Below are 17,638 nucleotides of genomic sequence, written 5' to 3' on the forward strand. Positions count from 1 at the left end.
TAGTCATCATTTATTCCAGGGAAAAGTTGCACGGTCATCAACAGGAGCTATTCTTTCAATAACAAGTTACTGTGAGAAAGAACCTTCCACATGGGAAAAATATATTAAAAACAAAGATTCCAAGACTTACCAAGCGGGAAAGTGCCGGTAGACAGGTACAATGAACAAAACACACAAACACACACACAGAATTACTAGCTTTCGCAACCGATGGTTGCTTCTTCAGGAAAGAGGGAAGGAGAGGGAAAGACGAAAGGATGTGGGTTTTAAGGGAGAGGGTAAGGAGTCATTCCAATCCCGGGAGTGGAAAGACTTACCTTAGGGGGAAAAAGAACAGGTGTACACTCGCACACACACACATATCCATCCGCACATACACAGACACAAGCAGACATATTTAAAGGCAAAGAGTAAGGGCAGAGATGTCAGTCGAGGCGGAAGTACAGAGGCAAAGAAGTTGTTGAAAGACAGGTGAGGTATGAGCGGCGGCAACTTGAAATTAGCGGAGGTTGAGGCCTGGCGGATATCGAGAAGAGAGGATATACTGAAGGGCGAGTTCCCATCTCCGGAGTTCGGATAGGTTGGTGTTGGTGGGAAGTATCCAGATAACTTGGACGGTGTAACACTGTGCCAAGATGTGCTGGCCGTGCACCAAGGCATGTTTAGCCACAGGGTGATCCTCATTACCAACAAACACTGTCTGCCTGTGTCCATTCATGCTAATGGACAGTGTGTTGCTGGTCATTCCCACATAGAAAGCGTTACAGTGCAGGCAGGTCAGTTGGTAAATCACGTGGGTGCTTTCACACGTGGCTCTCCCTTTGATCGTGTACGCCTTCCGGGTTACAGGACTGCAGTAGGTGGTGGTGGGAGGGTGCATAGGACAGGTTTTACACCGGGGGCGGTTGCAAGGGTAGGAGCCAGAGGGTAGGGAAGGTGGTTTGGGGATTTCACAGGGATGAACCAAGAGGTTACGAAGGTTAGGTGGACGGTGGAAAGACACTCTTGGTGGAGTGGGGAGGATTTCATGAAGGATGGATCTCATTTCGGGGCAGGATTTTAGGAAGTCGTATCCCTGCTGGAGAGCCACATTCAGAGTCTCATCCATTCCCGGGAAGTATCCTGTCACAAGTGGGGCACTTTTGGGGTTCTTCTGTGAGAGGTTCTGGGTTTGAGGGGATGAGGAAGTGGCTCTGGTTATCTGGTTCTGTACCAGGTTGGGAGGGTAGTTGCGGGATGCGAAAGCTGTTTTCAGGTTGTTGGTGTAATGGTCGAGGGATTCAGGACTGGAGCGGATTCATTTGCCACGAAGGCCTAGGCTGTAGGGAAGGGACCGTTTTATATGGAATGGGTAGCCGCTGTCATAATGGAGGTACTGTTGCTTGTTGGTGGGTTTGATGTGGATGGATGTGTGAAGCTGGCCATTGGACGGATGGAGGTCAACGTCAAGGAAAGTGGCATGGAATTTGGAGTAGGACCAGGTGAATCTGATGGAACCAAAGGATTTGAGGTTGGAGAGGAAATTCTGGAGTTGTTCTTCACTGTGAGTCCATATCATGAAGATGTCATCAATAAATCTGTACCAAACTTCGGGTTGGCAGGCTTGGGTAACCAAGAAGGCTTCCTCTAAGCGACCCATAAATAGGTTGGCATACGACGGGGCCATCCTGGTACCCATGGCTGTTCCCTTTAATTGTTGGTATGACTGGCCTTCAAAAGTGAAGAAGCTGTGGGTCAGGATGAAGCTGGCTAAGGTGACGAGAAAAGAGGTTTTAGGTAGGGTGGCAGGTGATCGGCGTGAAACCATCCTTGTAACCATTGATGCCACTTCTCTATACACAAACATCCCGCATATCCAGGGCCTCGCTGCAATGGAGTACTTCCTTTCACGCCGATCACCTGCCACCCTACCTAAAACCTCTTTCCTCGTCACCTTAGCCAGCTTCATCCTGACCCACAACTTCTTCACTTTTGAAGGCCAGACATACCAACAATTAAAGGGAACAGCCATGGGTATCAGGATGGCCCCCTCGTATGCCAACCTATTTATGGGTCGCTTAGAGGAAGCCTTCTTGGTTACCCAAGCCTGCCAACCCGAAGTTTGGTACAGATTTATTGATGACATCTTCATGATCTGGACTCACAGTGAAGAACAACTCCAGAATTTCCTCTCCAACCTCAACTCCTTTGGTTCCATCAGATTCACCTGGTCCTACTCCAAATCCCATGCCACTTTCCTTGACGTTGACCTCCATCCGTCCAATGGCCAGCTTCACACATCCGTCCACATCAAACCCACCAACAAGCAACAGTACCTCCATTATGACAGCTGCCACCCATTCCATATCAAACGGTCCCTTCCCTACAGCCTAGGCGTTCGTGGCAAATGAATCTGCTCCAGTCCTGAATCCCTCGACCATTACACCAACAACCTGAAAACAGATTTCGCATCCCGCAACTACCCTCCCGACCTGGTACAGAAGCAGATAACCAGAGCCACTTCTTTATCCCCTCAAACCCAGAACCTCTCACAGAAGAACCCCAAAAGTGCCCCACTTGTGACAGGATACTTCCCGAGACTGGATGAGACTCTGAATGTGGCTCTCCAACAGGGATACGACTTCCTAAAATCCTGCCCTGAAATGAGATCCATCCTTCATGAAATCCTCCCCACTCCACCAAGAGTGTATTTCCACCGTCCACCTAACCTTTGTAACCTCTTGGTTCATCCCTGTGAAATCCCCAAACCACCTTCCCTACCCTCTGGCTCCTACCCTTGCAACCGCCCCCGGTGTAAAACCTGTCCTATGCACTCTCCCACCACCACCTACTCCAGTCCTGTAACCCGGAAGGCGTACACGATCAAAGGGAGAGCCACGTGTGATAGCACCCACGTGATTTACCAACTGACCTGCCTACACTGTGACGCTTTCTATGTGGGAATGACCAGCAACACACTGTCCATTAGCATGAATGAACACAGGCAGACAGTGTTTGTTGGTAATGAGGATCACCCTGTGGCTAAACATGCCTTGGTGCACGGTCAGCACATCTTGGCACAGTGTTACACCGTCCAAGTTATCTGGATACTTCCCACCAACACCAACCTATCCGAACTCCGGAGATGGGAACTTGCCCTTCAATATATCCTCTCTTCTCATTATCCACCAGGCCTCAATCTCCGCTAATTTCCAGTTGCTGCCACTCATACCTCACCTGTCATTAAACATCATCTTTGCCTCCACACTTCTGGCCTGACTTACATCTCTGCCCATACTCTTTGCCTTTAAATATGTCTGCTTGTGCCTGTGTATGTATGGATGGATATGCGTGTGTGTGTGTGTGTGTGTGTGTGTGTGTGTGTGTGTGTGTGTGTGTGTGTGTGTGTGTGCGCGCGCGCGCGCGCGCGAGTATATACCTATCCTTTTTCCCCCCTAAGGTAAGTCTTTCCGCTCCCGGGATTGGAATGACTCCTTACCCTCTCCCTTAAAACCCATATCCTTTGATCTTTCCTTTTCCTTCCCTCTTTCCTGACGAAGCAGCCGCCGGTTGCGAAAGCTCGAAATTCTGTGTGTGTGTTTGTGTTTTTTATTCATTGTGCCTATCTACTGATGCTTTCCCACTTGGTAAGTCTTGGAATCTTTTTGTTGCAAAAGCTTGAATTTTGTGTGTATATTTGTGTTTATTTGTTTGTGTGTCTATCGACCTGCCAGCGCTTTTGTTTGGGAAGTCACATCATCTTTGTTTTTAGATATATTTTTCCCACGTAGAATGTTCCCTCTATTATATATTAGTTAAAGGCTACCCAGCCATTGCCCTTCGTCTGTGCTAATGCGCACAGGTTGCCCAAACTCTTATGGGAATCGCCAAAGCATGCGCGAGTAATGAGTGGGTGGGCAAATGTCTATAAGGTACAATACATATATGTAGAATTGTGAACAGTTGGGAATGTGAGTCTCACGGGAAACGTGCAAGGTATAAGTCCCTGCAGTTGCGCTATTCATCTGTGTCCTCAGTGGCTCAGACGGATAGAGCGTCTGCCATGTAAGCAGGAGATCCCGGGTTTGAGTCCCGGTCGGGCCACGCATTTTCAGCTGTCCACATTGAGGTATATCAACAACACCTGTCGGCAGCTGAGGTTGTCAGTTAGTCATCATTTATTCCAGGGAAAAGCTGCACGGTCATCTACAGTAACTGTTCTTCCGAGAACAAGTTACTGTCTTCATATACATATAAATACAGGGTGGATACAACAATGTTGGTGGATTCTTGGTGCAGACTGACAATTTAGCACCTACTGCCACAGTTTCACAGGTGCTCTGCCCTGCCCCCCATCTCCGCATCTGACTCTGGGGTTGATGTTTGCGAGGAGAGGCATGTGGAATCATCAAGTATCAAGAGTGGGACAAAAAATATTGACCACTGCCGAGATAATGCACAGCAAAGTGGTATCAAGATGTGCCAATGAGATGCTAGAAAGAAGTCATGCCTCTCGCAGTTCCAAAGTACAATTGCTGTGACTAAGCCCTGAAATAGCATCGCCAGAGGCCAGGAGAGCAGTTCTGTTTGAGGTCAAATCCTGCATACATCCAGGAAGTGCCTGTTGGAGTAACATCATTGTGCTACCTGCTCGCCATGACTTAGCCATTGTCAACCATAGTGGTGTGGAGAGACTTCCATCATCCTGCATACCAATGCTATCAGAAATGTGTCGACAAGTGTCTACGAACCAGTGTTTTCTAGCGACTGTAGAGAAGCCACAGTATGGACATTCTGAACCTGTAACAATTTCCCACTCAGAAATTGTGGTTCATTTAATATGTTCTGAACTGCAAGTCCATGTGTGCAGTTTCATAGCTACAGCCGAGACTGGCAAATAAAGATAAATTTTACTTAGTCATAGTGTTCTAACTAACTGTATTATTACTAGCCACCTCAGGGCCCAAGACGTTGGTCACACATATTGTGCACTTTTTCATTTTGTAAGTAAAATTATTGACTATATAATAAATTATTGACTATATAATAACAGATCAGGAATTCAGGAAGGCTGTGAGGGACACACGTGTATTCAGGGGATTCTTTGATGACACTGATCATTATTTAATCTGCAGTGAAATTGGGATTGTGAGGCCAAAAGTTCAGGAGGTCAGGTCTATATGTAGGAGGACAAGAGTGGAGAAACTTCAGGATAAGGAAATCAGGCACAAGTACATAACAGCGATCTCAGAAAGGTACCAGTTAGTTGGTACATAACAGCGATCTCAGAAAGGTACCAGTTAGTTGAATGTAGTCAATTACAGTCATTGGAAAAGGAATGAACAAGGTACAGGGACACAGTACTAGAAGTGGCTAAAGAATGTCTGGGAACAGTAGTGTGTAAAAGTAGAATGAAGCAAACAGCTTGGTGGAATGACACAGTCAAGGCAGCATGTAAAAGGAAAAAGAAGGCGTATCAAAAATGGCTACATACTAGAACTCAGGTAGACAGAGAAAGTTATCTTGAAGAAAGAAACAAAGCCAAACAGATAATTGCAGCATCCAAGAAGAAATCTTGGGAAGACTTTGGAAACAGGTTGGAGATTTGGGTCAAGCTGCTGGAAAACCATTTTGGAGTGTAATTAGCAGTCCTCAAAAGGGGGGTAAGAATGAAATGAAAAGTATTTTGGACAGGTCAGGAAAACTGCTGGTGAATCCTGTGAATGCCTTGGGCACATGGAGGGTATATTTTGAAGAGTTGCTCAATGTAGGTGAAAATATGATCAGCAATGTTTCAGATTTCGATGTAGAATGGGATAGGAATGATGATGGAAATAGGATCACATTTGAGGAAGTTGAGAAAATGGTTAATAGATTGCAGTGCATTAAAGCTGCTGGGTGGATGAAATTAAGTCAGAACTCATCAAATACACTGGATCGTCAGGTCTTAAATGGCTACACAGGATAATTGAAATGGCCTGGGAGTCGGGACAGGTTCCATCAGACTGGACAAAAGCAGCAATCACACCAATCTTTAAACATGGAAACAGAAAAGATTGTAACAACTACAGAGGTATCTCTTTAATCAGGGTTGTGGGTAAAATCTCCTCAGGTATTGTTGAAAGAATTGGATGAAAATCAGTGTGGGTTTAGGCCTCTCAGAGGTTGTCAGGCACAGATCTTTAGATTACGGCAAATTATGGAGAAGTGTTACGAGTGGAACAGGGAATTGTATCTATGCTTTATAGATCTAGAAAAGGCATATGACCCAGTTCCTAGGAGAAAGTTATTGTCTGTTCTACGAGATTATGGAATAGGAGGCAAACTTTTGCAAGCAATTAAAGTCCTTTACATGGATAGTCAGGCAGCAGTTAGAGTTGACGGTAAATTGGGTTCATGGTTCAGAGTAGTTTCAGGGGTAAGACAAGGCTGCAACCTGTCGCCACTGTTGTTCATATTATTTATGGACCATATGTTGAAAACAATAGACTGGCTGGGTGAAATCAAGATATGTGAACACAAAATAAGCAGTCTGGCATATGCGAATGACTTAGTTGTGATGGCAGATTCGATTGAAAGTTTGCTAAGTAATATTTCAGAGGTAGATCAGAAATGTAAGGACTATGGTATGAAGATTATCATCTCCAAAATGAAAGTAATGTCAGTGGGAAAGAAATATTAACGGATTGAGGAGCAAAGTTAGAACAGGTGGACGGTTTAAAGTACTTAGGATGCATATCCTCACAGGACGGCAACGTAGTGAAAGAACTGGAAGCGAGGTGTAGCAAAGCTAATGCAGTGAGCACTCAGCTACGATCTACTCTCTTCTGCAAGAAGGAAGTCAGTACCAAGACTAAGTTATCTGTGCACCGTTCAATCTTTCGACCAACTTTGTTGAACGGGAGCGAAAGCTGGGTGGATTCAGGTTACCTTATCAACAAGGTTGAGGTTATGGATATTAAAGTAGCTAGGATGATTGCAGGTACTAGTAGATGGGAACAATGGCGGGAGGGTGTCCACAATGAGGAAATCAAAGAAAAACTGGGAATGTATAGATATAGCAGTCAGGATGAACAGGCTTAGATGGTGGGGTCATGTTACACATGGGAGAAGCAAGGTTACCCAAGAGACTCATGGGTTCAGCAGTAGAGGGTAGGAGGAGTCGGGGCAGACCAAGGAGAAGGTACCTGGATTCGGTTAAGAATGATTTTGAAGTAATAGGTTTAACATCAGAAGAGGCACCAATGTTAGCACTAAATAGGGGATCATGGAGGAATTTTATAAGGAGGCTATGCTCCAGACTGAACGCTGAAAGGCATAATCAGTCTTAAATGATGATGATGAAGCAAAATTACCTTACTTCCGCCATTTCTGTTTACACGCTTTCCTGTTTTTATGCTATTATTTTTATTCCCCAACAATTATTTTTGTCATACACACACAATATAAAGATCAAGAAATTATCACAAAATGTTTTATATGGGCCAGTGACTGTCAGTTTTCTGTGTACATGTAAACTGCGGGCCGTAGTCACAGTACACATGGTGAGACTGTTGTTTGTGACATTGTGGCAGTTGATTTCAGAGATAAGGAGGGGGAACATGTACCATGGAGCAACAATCACAACACAGCAGTGGTACGCAATGTTGACAGTCATATGAGCAGGTGCAGGGTACATTGACTGAAACTAGATTCTGATGAACCAGAAGACAATGACTGGGCCCAAATTTCAAATGGCATTTATTTTGATGATTGTGTTGATTGTAATGCAGAGACTGCCATGTGTTTTGTGCAAAATGATGATGAAATAATTAAAGAAATTGTGCCACTATTAGCTGAGGAAAAAGAAAAGCGGTTCTTAGCAATCCGAAGAATGAGATAGTGAATCTGATGACTCTCTCAGCCTGTCAGAAGCACTCCATTTGGAGTACCACAAGATTAGATGAAATAGAGAAACACTGATGACAAGATGTGCACAATAACTCAGTAACTGCATATGAACACTTGATCACAAAAAAAGGAGAACCCTACTGTAAAGTGTATGTATATCCTGTTTACATGTATTTTATGTTAGTACTTATATTAATATAAATAATATATTAATAATTAATACACTAATATTAATATTATGAAGTTTCAATCTAATGTTAATCTCATTTGTTCATTTATTTTACCATGTCCCTTCAAAAATCTACAAAAGTGGTTCTACTGTATTTGCAAAATTCAGAACAATAAATTTGTAGCCCACATTGTTCTGATTCCAAAAACTCCCACTTCTATCAGAAGAATTTGTTATTTTATTAATTACTCAACCCGGAAAATTTTCTTTTTTATCAACTTTTGACAGGCACTGGAAATCCCTGCAAAGGTAGAAACCTATAATTTTGTGTTGCAGGTCATAGTTAAACCAAGTTGTTCTTTTGCTTACTGTAATTCTTGGTCTCAGGTTTTGCTCTCTTGCATGTTATTAATTACTGTGCAACATCAAATTTTGATTTTTATTCTTATGTTCGTTTTTTGTGCAGGACAATGTTCGAGGCAATCCCACATTAGTTATCAAACAGTACATAGCATGTTGTAAGTTCTAGTTTAGCCATTGACATATTAAAACCTCTGTGCTGTCATCAGTGAGTCTGCAATTAGTGGTTGAAATGTATACTTCCTTGCAGGACAGTTGTGGTTTTGGAGCAATATGAAGTTGGTCTGCAGGTGTCAAACATTACATCAATAACATGTATTGATGAATCAGTGTGTGGGAGAGGTATCATGTATCATATTCACATACCTTTGATGTAATCTGCCGGCAATGAAATGTGAAACTGTTAGTTAATGAGTGTTGCTTATATGATCTGGTTTAAATATTTTGGCTCCAGACTATTAAAAACTCATCATCATAGAAATAAAATTAGGTTGTAATAAATATGAATGAACTGAAAACTATGTGCTGCAGTAAAGTGCATAGTCTTTAATAAATGTCAATTAAACCAAACAGGGGAGTCATTTAAGAGAACAGATTATGAGTCAACTGAAGTTAAATTGCCACATCAGGTAAGTTACATGTGTCTGTACTCACACACATATAATAAAGGTTAATTGACATTCAGAAATAAAGAAAGTGTTTTAAGTGATGTGTGATAGAAGAACAATAAACCACTAAATTAATACCAACATGTTGAAGAATGAAGCTGCAGTAATTGCAGAAATAAATTAAGCAACTAATAGTCTTATTTTGATGTGTATTACAAGGTAGTTGTTTTTGAAAATCCAGAAATGAGAAGAGACTTACTGAAAATCAAATACTTATCATTTTTATTTCAACTCCAATCCTCACAGAATTTTGCCTTTCAAATGTAACATTTAAATTATGAGGTACGAGGATCATTCCAAAACTAATATTTCCATTTATTTTTATGAAAACTACAATAATGTAGTCACATAGCACATCAGCCACATAACCACACAATCACAACCATTTGCCACACACATTTGCTAATGGTGAACAAGGGCCTGCATGCTGCACTTATAAAAATGTGACACAGTTGAAGTTAACCACTGCCTTACAGCTTTGATGGGAGCATCTGAGTCTGAAACATGTTGGCTACATAATCTGGCTTTCACAGACCCAAACAGATACTTGAAGTTAACCCCTGCCTTACAGCTTTGATGAGAGCATCTGATTCTGAAACACGTTGGCCACATAATCTGCCTTTCACAGACCCAGACATATAGATATGTTAGAACAGCCCTGCAAAATCTGGCAACAAAATGGAACATAACACAACTGTTGGGGGGGGGGGGGGGGGTCTAGCATTATTGTGTGACAAGGGGATGTTTACCTCCATTTCTGGTATGAATCTGGAAATTCAATTTTCAGCCTAATTAGTATTGTCTCATAGTGCTCTCATTTGACAATTTCTCAAGGCTTTGAGACATCCAAAAGACCTACACCTCACCTCTTCCAGGAGACTGCGCACAGCATTTTGCCTGTAGATGACTGTCTCGAACTATATTGTCATACAATTCCACATATCAGCACTTTTGGACTTTCACTTGGATCTGGGCTAGCCGTAGTGTCACTGTATTCCATCTCTTGTTCAGAAAATTGTCATTTTAATATTGGGTTAATCCAACAGTCCTGAAAAATATCCATTCAATAATTTTTTGCCCTTGTAAGCATCTGCAGGACTCATCTTGCACACATATTATGATAACTGAGGTCGCATAGCCTCTCATCTGAACGTTATGTCTGACATTCAGCAGTGCACATGATTCCTCTGCCTTAATCTACCAGTCATCACAGACAAGTCAACTGAGATACCGTTCATTATGAGGGATGACATATTAGCAGGGTTGACTGGGGTGGCTTAGACACTTATCAATTGTTTTCTGAAATGATCTGTCCAAACATATGAAATAAAATAGATTAGAGAAACGTCTGGCACATCCTTGAATGATGCTCAAAATCATGGGCAGCAAATGAAGGCTGATTGAGAATGTGCATTCTCTATTCTATTTCAAGAATTCTCTCTGTTGAATAATTTCTGGTACTCAAAATGTGTTGCAAACTATTTACATTTTCATGTAGATATGATAGAAATATGTAAAAGTCACACAACAGCAGACTGTATGATAGAAATATGTCAAGGTCACACAACAGCAGACTGTATGGCTTACATAATCCACCAAACAAACATCCTGTAGTATTCTTTACTATTCTAAGTTAAAAACTGGATCTCATGTGTGTCAGTTTGATAGTCCATCTGAACATTTCCCACTGGCAATGAGAATTCAGCCAAAAATCCATTGTGTAATTTTCCCTCCAATCACCCAATTAATTTTTTCTTAAATATCCTGTTACTTTAGGAAATTAATTTTCAAAACTAGACCTCATTTTGGTCAATCTGATAGCCAATTTCTACATTAACGAACTCTTCCTCTGGCTATGAAAATTCCAACAAAATCCATTGCACAATTTATAAAGGGACTCATTTTAGCTCCACTCAAATATTTGATCAAAAAATAGGATGTACTAGTTTCAGAATGACCCTCGTGCTTGATTTGCACACCAGAAGAGAATGTGGGGCTGTTTCATACCTTAACTGAATAGGCCAGAGCCAGAGTTACAGCCAGTGGCAGACCTTCAGGCACAGCGACTACCAGCACTGTAACGCCAATGATGAAGTGTCGCACAAATTCGTTGGCATGTGAAGGCTTCCACTGCTCTTTTTCGATGACGTACGTTCTGATACAGTACTGCATGACTAGTATAATTACTATCATTGCAGAAACAAATGAGCCTGAAATTTAAAATCATAATCATTTGATACCAAATGAGCAACATGAGAGGACAAATATGAAGCATACAGTAAACAAAGGTCAGAGGCCCAATTCCTAACAGTGTACTGGGTGTTCAAAAAGTGACAAACCTTACTGAAACATGTTCCCCTTTTGTCACAGATATGATCCTCACTCAACTGAAGAAGATATGCATTACAGATTACATCCACTGTGATCCAGTGCACTGGTTGGTCCTGTTATAATAAGACTTGGAATGTGTCCCCAGAAAAATATGGTAAGCACACACCAAACTAGCTTGCTGTCATACACAACCATTCCTGGAGTACACATTATACAGCGTGAAAAGTAATTAAACCAACAAACTCTGGGAGATTGTCAGGGACATCAAAACAAATATTTTTCTCTATGTAATTTTCTCCTACATGGATTATTTAAATCAGTGGAGGCCGTATTACGCTCTTCAGTTGTTAGAGGCCATATTACGCTCTTCAGTTGTAGACAACTGCTATCCACCAGTGTAGTAGTGCACTGTCTCTGTTTAGTAATGGAGTGATACACCTGGAGTGAGTACACTGATATGGTTGGTGCATACTACGTAGCGCACCACAACGGATGAGCTGGACAGTGGGTTTATCAACAGTATCCTAATCACCGTATCCCGCATCATACTGTACAAACCTATGCTGCTGTGTACCAACGTCTGAGTGAGACTGGGTCATTTAGCAGATTACCTGGACAGAGACGCCATCACACGGTAAGAATGTTGCAATTTGAGGAAGCTGTCTTGCAGCATGTGGAGTGGAATCCTTCAATCAGCACTCGTGCAATTGCACGTAACATGGGGACAAATTAGACGAATGTAAGAAAAGTCCTTCGAGAGCAATTGTTATGTCCATTTCACTTACAGCATGTCCACAACCTGGAACCATTTGATTATCCACCCAGAGCACAGTTTTCGCAGTGGTGCCTGGAACAGTGTGAAATATATCCTACATTTCCATCCTCTATGTTGTTTAAAGAAGAAGCAACATTTGGGCATGATGGGGTCTTCAACATGCACAATTCACATGTTTGGAGTGAAGATGAACCACATGCCACAGTTACTAGCACTCATCTTCGTTAATGTGTGGTCGGTGTTGTTGGGGGCTGTTTAATTGGGCAGTATCTGCTACCTAGGCCATTAAATAGCAGGCACTATTACAATTTTTCTCACCAGAACATTGCCAGAATTGCTGAAAGACATCCTGCTCCCTACAAGACAACACGTGTGGTTCCAGCATGACGGGGTGCTGGCATGTTTCAGTCGTTGTGTGTGTCGATTCCTGGACTGACGGTTCCGGGAAACATGGATTGGCAGACGTGGTCCTCTACCGTGGCCTGCTCAGGCCCCAGATTTGTGTCCTCTGGACTTTTTTGCTTTGGGATAGATGCACAACCATGATTACGCAACTCCTGTTGCATCAGAAGAGTATCTGGTTGCCCGGATAGTAGCAGCAGCAGGAACAATTCAGGATACTTCTGGGGTTTTTGCCCATGTCAGATGGGACATGATCCGACGGTGTAACCTTTGTTTACATGTCAATGGAGGTATTTTTGGATATCTGCTGTAATTGAAATTGGGTAGTGTTAATGTGTTGTCTCTTGTTCACAAAAAAATGGAAAAGTGTTTGTTGGTTTAATTAATTTGCCGCCAGAGGAATCTTCCTCTACTGGTTTAAATACTCACCATAGGAAAAAATGACACTAGGGAAAAATATTTGTTTTGATGCCCCCTAAAACCTCCCAGAGTTTGTTGATTTAAATACTTTTCACCCTGTATTGCAGATGCTACCAAAATCTTTCAACTGAAAGCACCAATGGTACTTGCTTGACTTGCTAACTACACATCCTCTGACTTGTGCAAAGTTTGTACAATTCCTTCCTTCCAGTCTGATCACCACTGGCACACCCACACCACATGGTGCAATGTATTGTGTCCATACAGAATTTTTACTGAACTATATGATTTAAGTTTTCAATGATGGTGTAAGATCAGTGTCCAGTGGGAAACTCAGCCATGCAAGTACTAAAGATGTCAAAAAAGTTCAAGATAGTTGCAAAAGTAAAATGAAAAATGTTAGTATATTTCATCAAAATATTGGGGGATTGAACAATAAAATTGATGAGCTTCTGCTTTGTTTAGAAGATATAGAAACTGAGAATGTAATAGATGTACTATGCCTGTCTGAGCATCACATTGTCACTGATATGCAAAAGGTTAGCATCAATGGGTACAAATTAGCTGCACATGTAAGTAGAGATAATATGATGAGAGGAGGTGTTGCCATATATGTCAAAAGCTTCCACAGTGCAAAAAATTTAGAAACTAAAAAATTTTGTGTAGAGCAACATATGGAAGCATGTGCCACTGAACTTAAACTAAAGGATGGCACTTTCATAATTGTAACAGTGTATAGGTCCCCCTCAGGGAATTTCCAGCTATTTCTGGAAAACTTGGATGCTTTGTTGTGCTATCTGTCAGACAGGGGGAAGCAAATTATCATTTGTGGGGATTTCAATGTTGATTCCCTGAAAGAGTGTAATAGGAAGAATGACCTTTTAGTATTACTCAGTTCTTTCAATTTGAGCTCCGTCATTGATTTTCCTACTCGGATAACAAAGAACAGCAGTACATTGATAGATAACTTTTTTATAGACCAAGATAAGTTTAAGGACATAAATGCTTATCCTGTTGAGAATGGTCTTTCAGATCATAGTGCACAGCTTGTTACAGTACATGACATAGCTCCATGCAGTATAATAAATCAGACTTTCAAAGCAGTGCGTTCAATTAACAATATAAATATTGCAAACTTTAGGGAAAGCCTACAGCAGCTAGACTGGGATGAAGTGTATAAGGAACCCGATGCAAACTTGAAATATAACTTATTTCACAATACATTTTTAAGGGTATTTGAAAATTGTTTTCCCAAGAAAATAGTTAAACATAATTCCAAGAAAACATATAAAAAACCTTGGCTAACTAAAGGAATAAGAATATCTTGCAACCGCAAAAGAGAACTGTATCTAACAGCAAGATGGAGTACTGCCCCCGAAATTGTTCAATATTATAAAAACTATTGTGCGGTACTAAGAAAAGTTATTAAAAAGTCCAGAAGCATGTGTATCATGTCTGAGATCAGTAACTCTGATAATAAAATTAAAGCAATTTGGAATATTATTGAAAGGGAAACAGGGCAACCAAGAGCACAGGAAGACTTTAGTGCAATAAAATTGAATGACAAGTGCACTAACAAACAATCAGAAATTGAAAATATTTTGAATAATCATTTTTTAAATGTTGTGGAGAAAATAGGATCTAGATCTTCACTAGAAGAGGCAAGGCTATTAATAGAAGAGGCCATACCTGCACAGTTTGAAACAGCTGTAATTCCACCAACCTCTCCCTCTGAAATCAGTAAAATAATAAACTCACTGAAAAGTAAAAGCTCTTACGGAATTGATGGCATTTCCAGCAAAGTACTTAAAGCTTGTTCCCCACAGATAAGTAGAATTCTCAGCCACGTATGTAATAGCTCTTTGGAGCAGGGTGTTTTCCCTGATAGACTGAAATATGCCATTGTAAAACCATTGCATAAAAAGGGGGATATGTCGGATGTCAACAACTACCGCCCAATCTCTCCTCTGACAGCTCTATCAAAAATTTTTGAGAAAGTAATGTATTCAAGAGTAGCCTCCCATATTTGTAAAAATAAAGTACTAACAAAATGTCAGTTTGGTTTTCAGAAAGGCTTTTCAACAGAAAATGCTATATATGCTTTCACTGATCAAATATTAAATGCTCTGAATAACCGGACATCACCCATTGGTATTTTTTGTGATCTCTCAAAGGCCTTTGATTGTGTAAATCATGGAATTCTTTTAGATAAGCTAAATCATTATGGTTTGAGTGGGGCAGTGCACAAATGGTTTAATTCATACTTAACTGGAAGAATGCAGAAAGTTGAAATAAGTGGTTCGTGTAATGTTAAAACAGCTGATTCCTCAAACTGGGGTGCTATCAAGCACGGGGTCCCACAGGGTTCGGTCTTAGGTCCTTTACTGTTCTTGATATACATTAATGACTTACCATTCCACATTGATGAAGATGCAAAGTTAGTTCTTTTTGCTGATGATACAAGTATAGTAATAACATCCAAAAACCAAGAACTAAGTGATGTAATTGTAAATGATGTTTTTCACAAAATTATTAAGTGGTTCTCAGCAAACGGACTCTCTTTAAATTTTGATAAAACACAGTATATACAGTTCCGTACAGTAAATGGCAAAACTCCAGTAATAAATATAGAATTTGAACAGAAGTCTGTAGCTAAGGTAGAATTTTCAAAATTTTTAGGTGTGTCCATTGATGAGAGGTTAAACTGGAAGCAACACATTGATGGTCTGCTGAAACGTCTGAGTTCAGCTACGTATGCTATTAGGGTTATTGCAAATTTTGGTGATAAGAATCTCAGTAAATTAGCTTACTATGCCTACTTTCATTCACTGCTTTCGTATGGCATCATATTCTGGGGTAATTCATCGTTGAGTAGAAAAGTATTCATTGCACAAAAACGTGTAATCAGAATAATTGCTGGAGCCCACCCACGGTCATCCTGCAGACATCTATTTAAGGATCTAGGGATCCTCACAGTAACCTCACAGTATATATATTCCCTTATGAAATTTGTTGATAATAATCCAACCCAATTCAAAAGTAATAGCAGTGTGCATACCTATAACACCAGGAGAAAGGATGATCTTCACTATGCAGGGTTAAATCTGACTTTGGCACAGAAAGGGGTAAATTATGCTGCCACAAAAGTCTTTGGGCACCTACCAAACAGCATCAAAAGCCTGACAGATAGCCAACTAACATTTAAAAATAAATTAAAAGAATTTCTAGATGACAACTCCTTCTACTCATTGGCTGAATTTTTAGATATAAAGTAAGTAAGTAAAAAAAAAAAAAAAAAAAAAAAAAAAAAAAAAAAAAAAAAAAAAAAAAAAAAACTTAATCATTAGTGTCATGCAATATTTTGTGTAATGTAATTTCTTGTACAGACATCTTTTATTAACCTGACACGTTCCACATCATTACGAAGTGTCGTATTCATGATCTATGGAACAAGTATTAATCTAATCTAATCTAATCTAATCTTACTTCAGTTAAAACTTCCAGTCTGAGAGGCCTCATTCAATAGAGGGTTTGATGGGCTCTGTATTAGTAGAGCCATTCTGTTAAATTATTATAGTGTTTGTGAATTGTTATGGCTGCTCTATATAAGTACACATTCCAATGCTTTCTCTTCACTAAAATGCTCATCATGCAGGATTTTTTTATATGTATAAATACATAAAATTTAGTAAGATGAGCGTTTTAGAGAAGAAAATGTATTGTCATGTGCACAGCATAGAGTGGCCACAGAGAATAGCACAAATACTTTAATAATTTTCACAGAAAAGAAGGTGTTAAATTAAATAAAATGTGGATGCTGACTTTCACATCAGAAGAATGATGATCGGTTATTTTAACTAAGCACGATGGCAACAGCCAGAGACAATCACACAGTCTCCATCACCTGACAAACGGTGGTGCCTCTATGCAGCTCTACATGTGCTGGAGCGCTGAGAGCAGTTGTTGTTTTACCTTTGAAGACGTCTCCTGCAGCCTGAGACAAGACTTCAGAAAACAGCTTCACTTATCAAGCACTGGCTAGCAACTAATAAGTTTTAACTGAAGAATTCTTACTGTCTACAAGATGTTATTTGAAGACTGTGGAAAAAACTGTATCTCTCTGTCTGGGTTTTATGTCATCTCTAATATAAACAGGCAAGATTCTCATGGATTGGTTGTGACTTGATCGGGAACAGTTACACCTTGAGAGATGTGTGAATGCACCAAATTCACTCATTGGGTGTTAGAGATATCTCTGCACACCCAAAATGATGATGTTATGTGTGCAACATCACTTAGAAAAACATAATCATATTCTTTCACAGCACTGTGAATTGTACACACTAAGTAAATAATTGGCAACACTTTTGAAACTACCCTGCTTCAGCACATAATCTGGGCAAGACAATGCTAAGGCTAGAAAAAAAATTCCAAACACAGAAAGAAGTTCAGTGACATGTTGCTGCAATTTCTCAACAACTCTTACAATGCACATTTAAGAACATGTAACATCATATAGAATTATAGGAGTTACAATTTTTGAAACTCAGTCAGTTTCCCATAAGGTTGTGTTTCCTTTGCAACATCCTGTACTATGAATTTATAAATCTATGTACAGCACCCACAACAATTCATTATGAAAGT

General features: G+C 40.5%; 1 protein-coding gene across 1 annotated transcript in view; it reads right to left on the reverse strand.

Annotated features, from left to right (window-relative positions):
• LOC126295032 (plasma membrane calcium-transporting ATPase 2-like) overlaps positions 1 to 17,638 on the reverse strand; it is a 606,942-nt gene that overhangs the window by 348,502 nt on the left and 240,802 nt on the right. Inside the window, exon 9 of the mRNA XM_049987282.1 lies at positions 11,074 to 11,276. Coding sequence (XP_049843239.1) covers positions 11,074 to 11,276 — 203 coding nt within the window. The remainder of the gene's footprint in view (positions 1 to 11,073; positions 11,277 to 17,638) is intronic.

This window comes from Schistocerca gregaria, chromosome 11, assembly GCF_023897955.1.
Source record: "Schistocerca gregaria isolate iqSchGreg1 chromosome 11, iqSchGreg1.2, whole genome shotgun sequence".
NCBI lineage: Eukaryota > Metazoa > Arthropoda > Insecta > Orthoptera > Acrididae > Schistocerca > Schistocerca gregaria.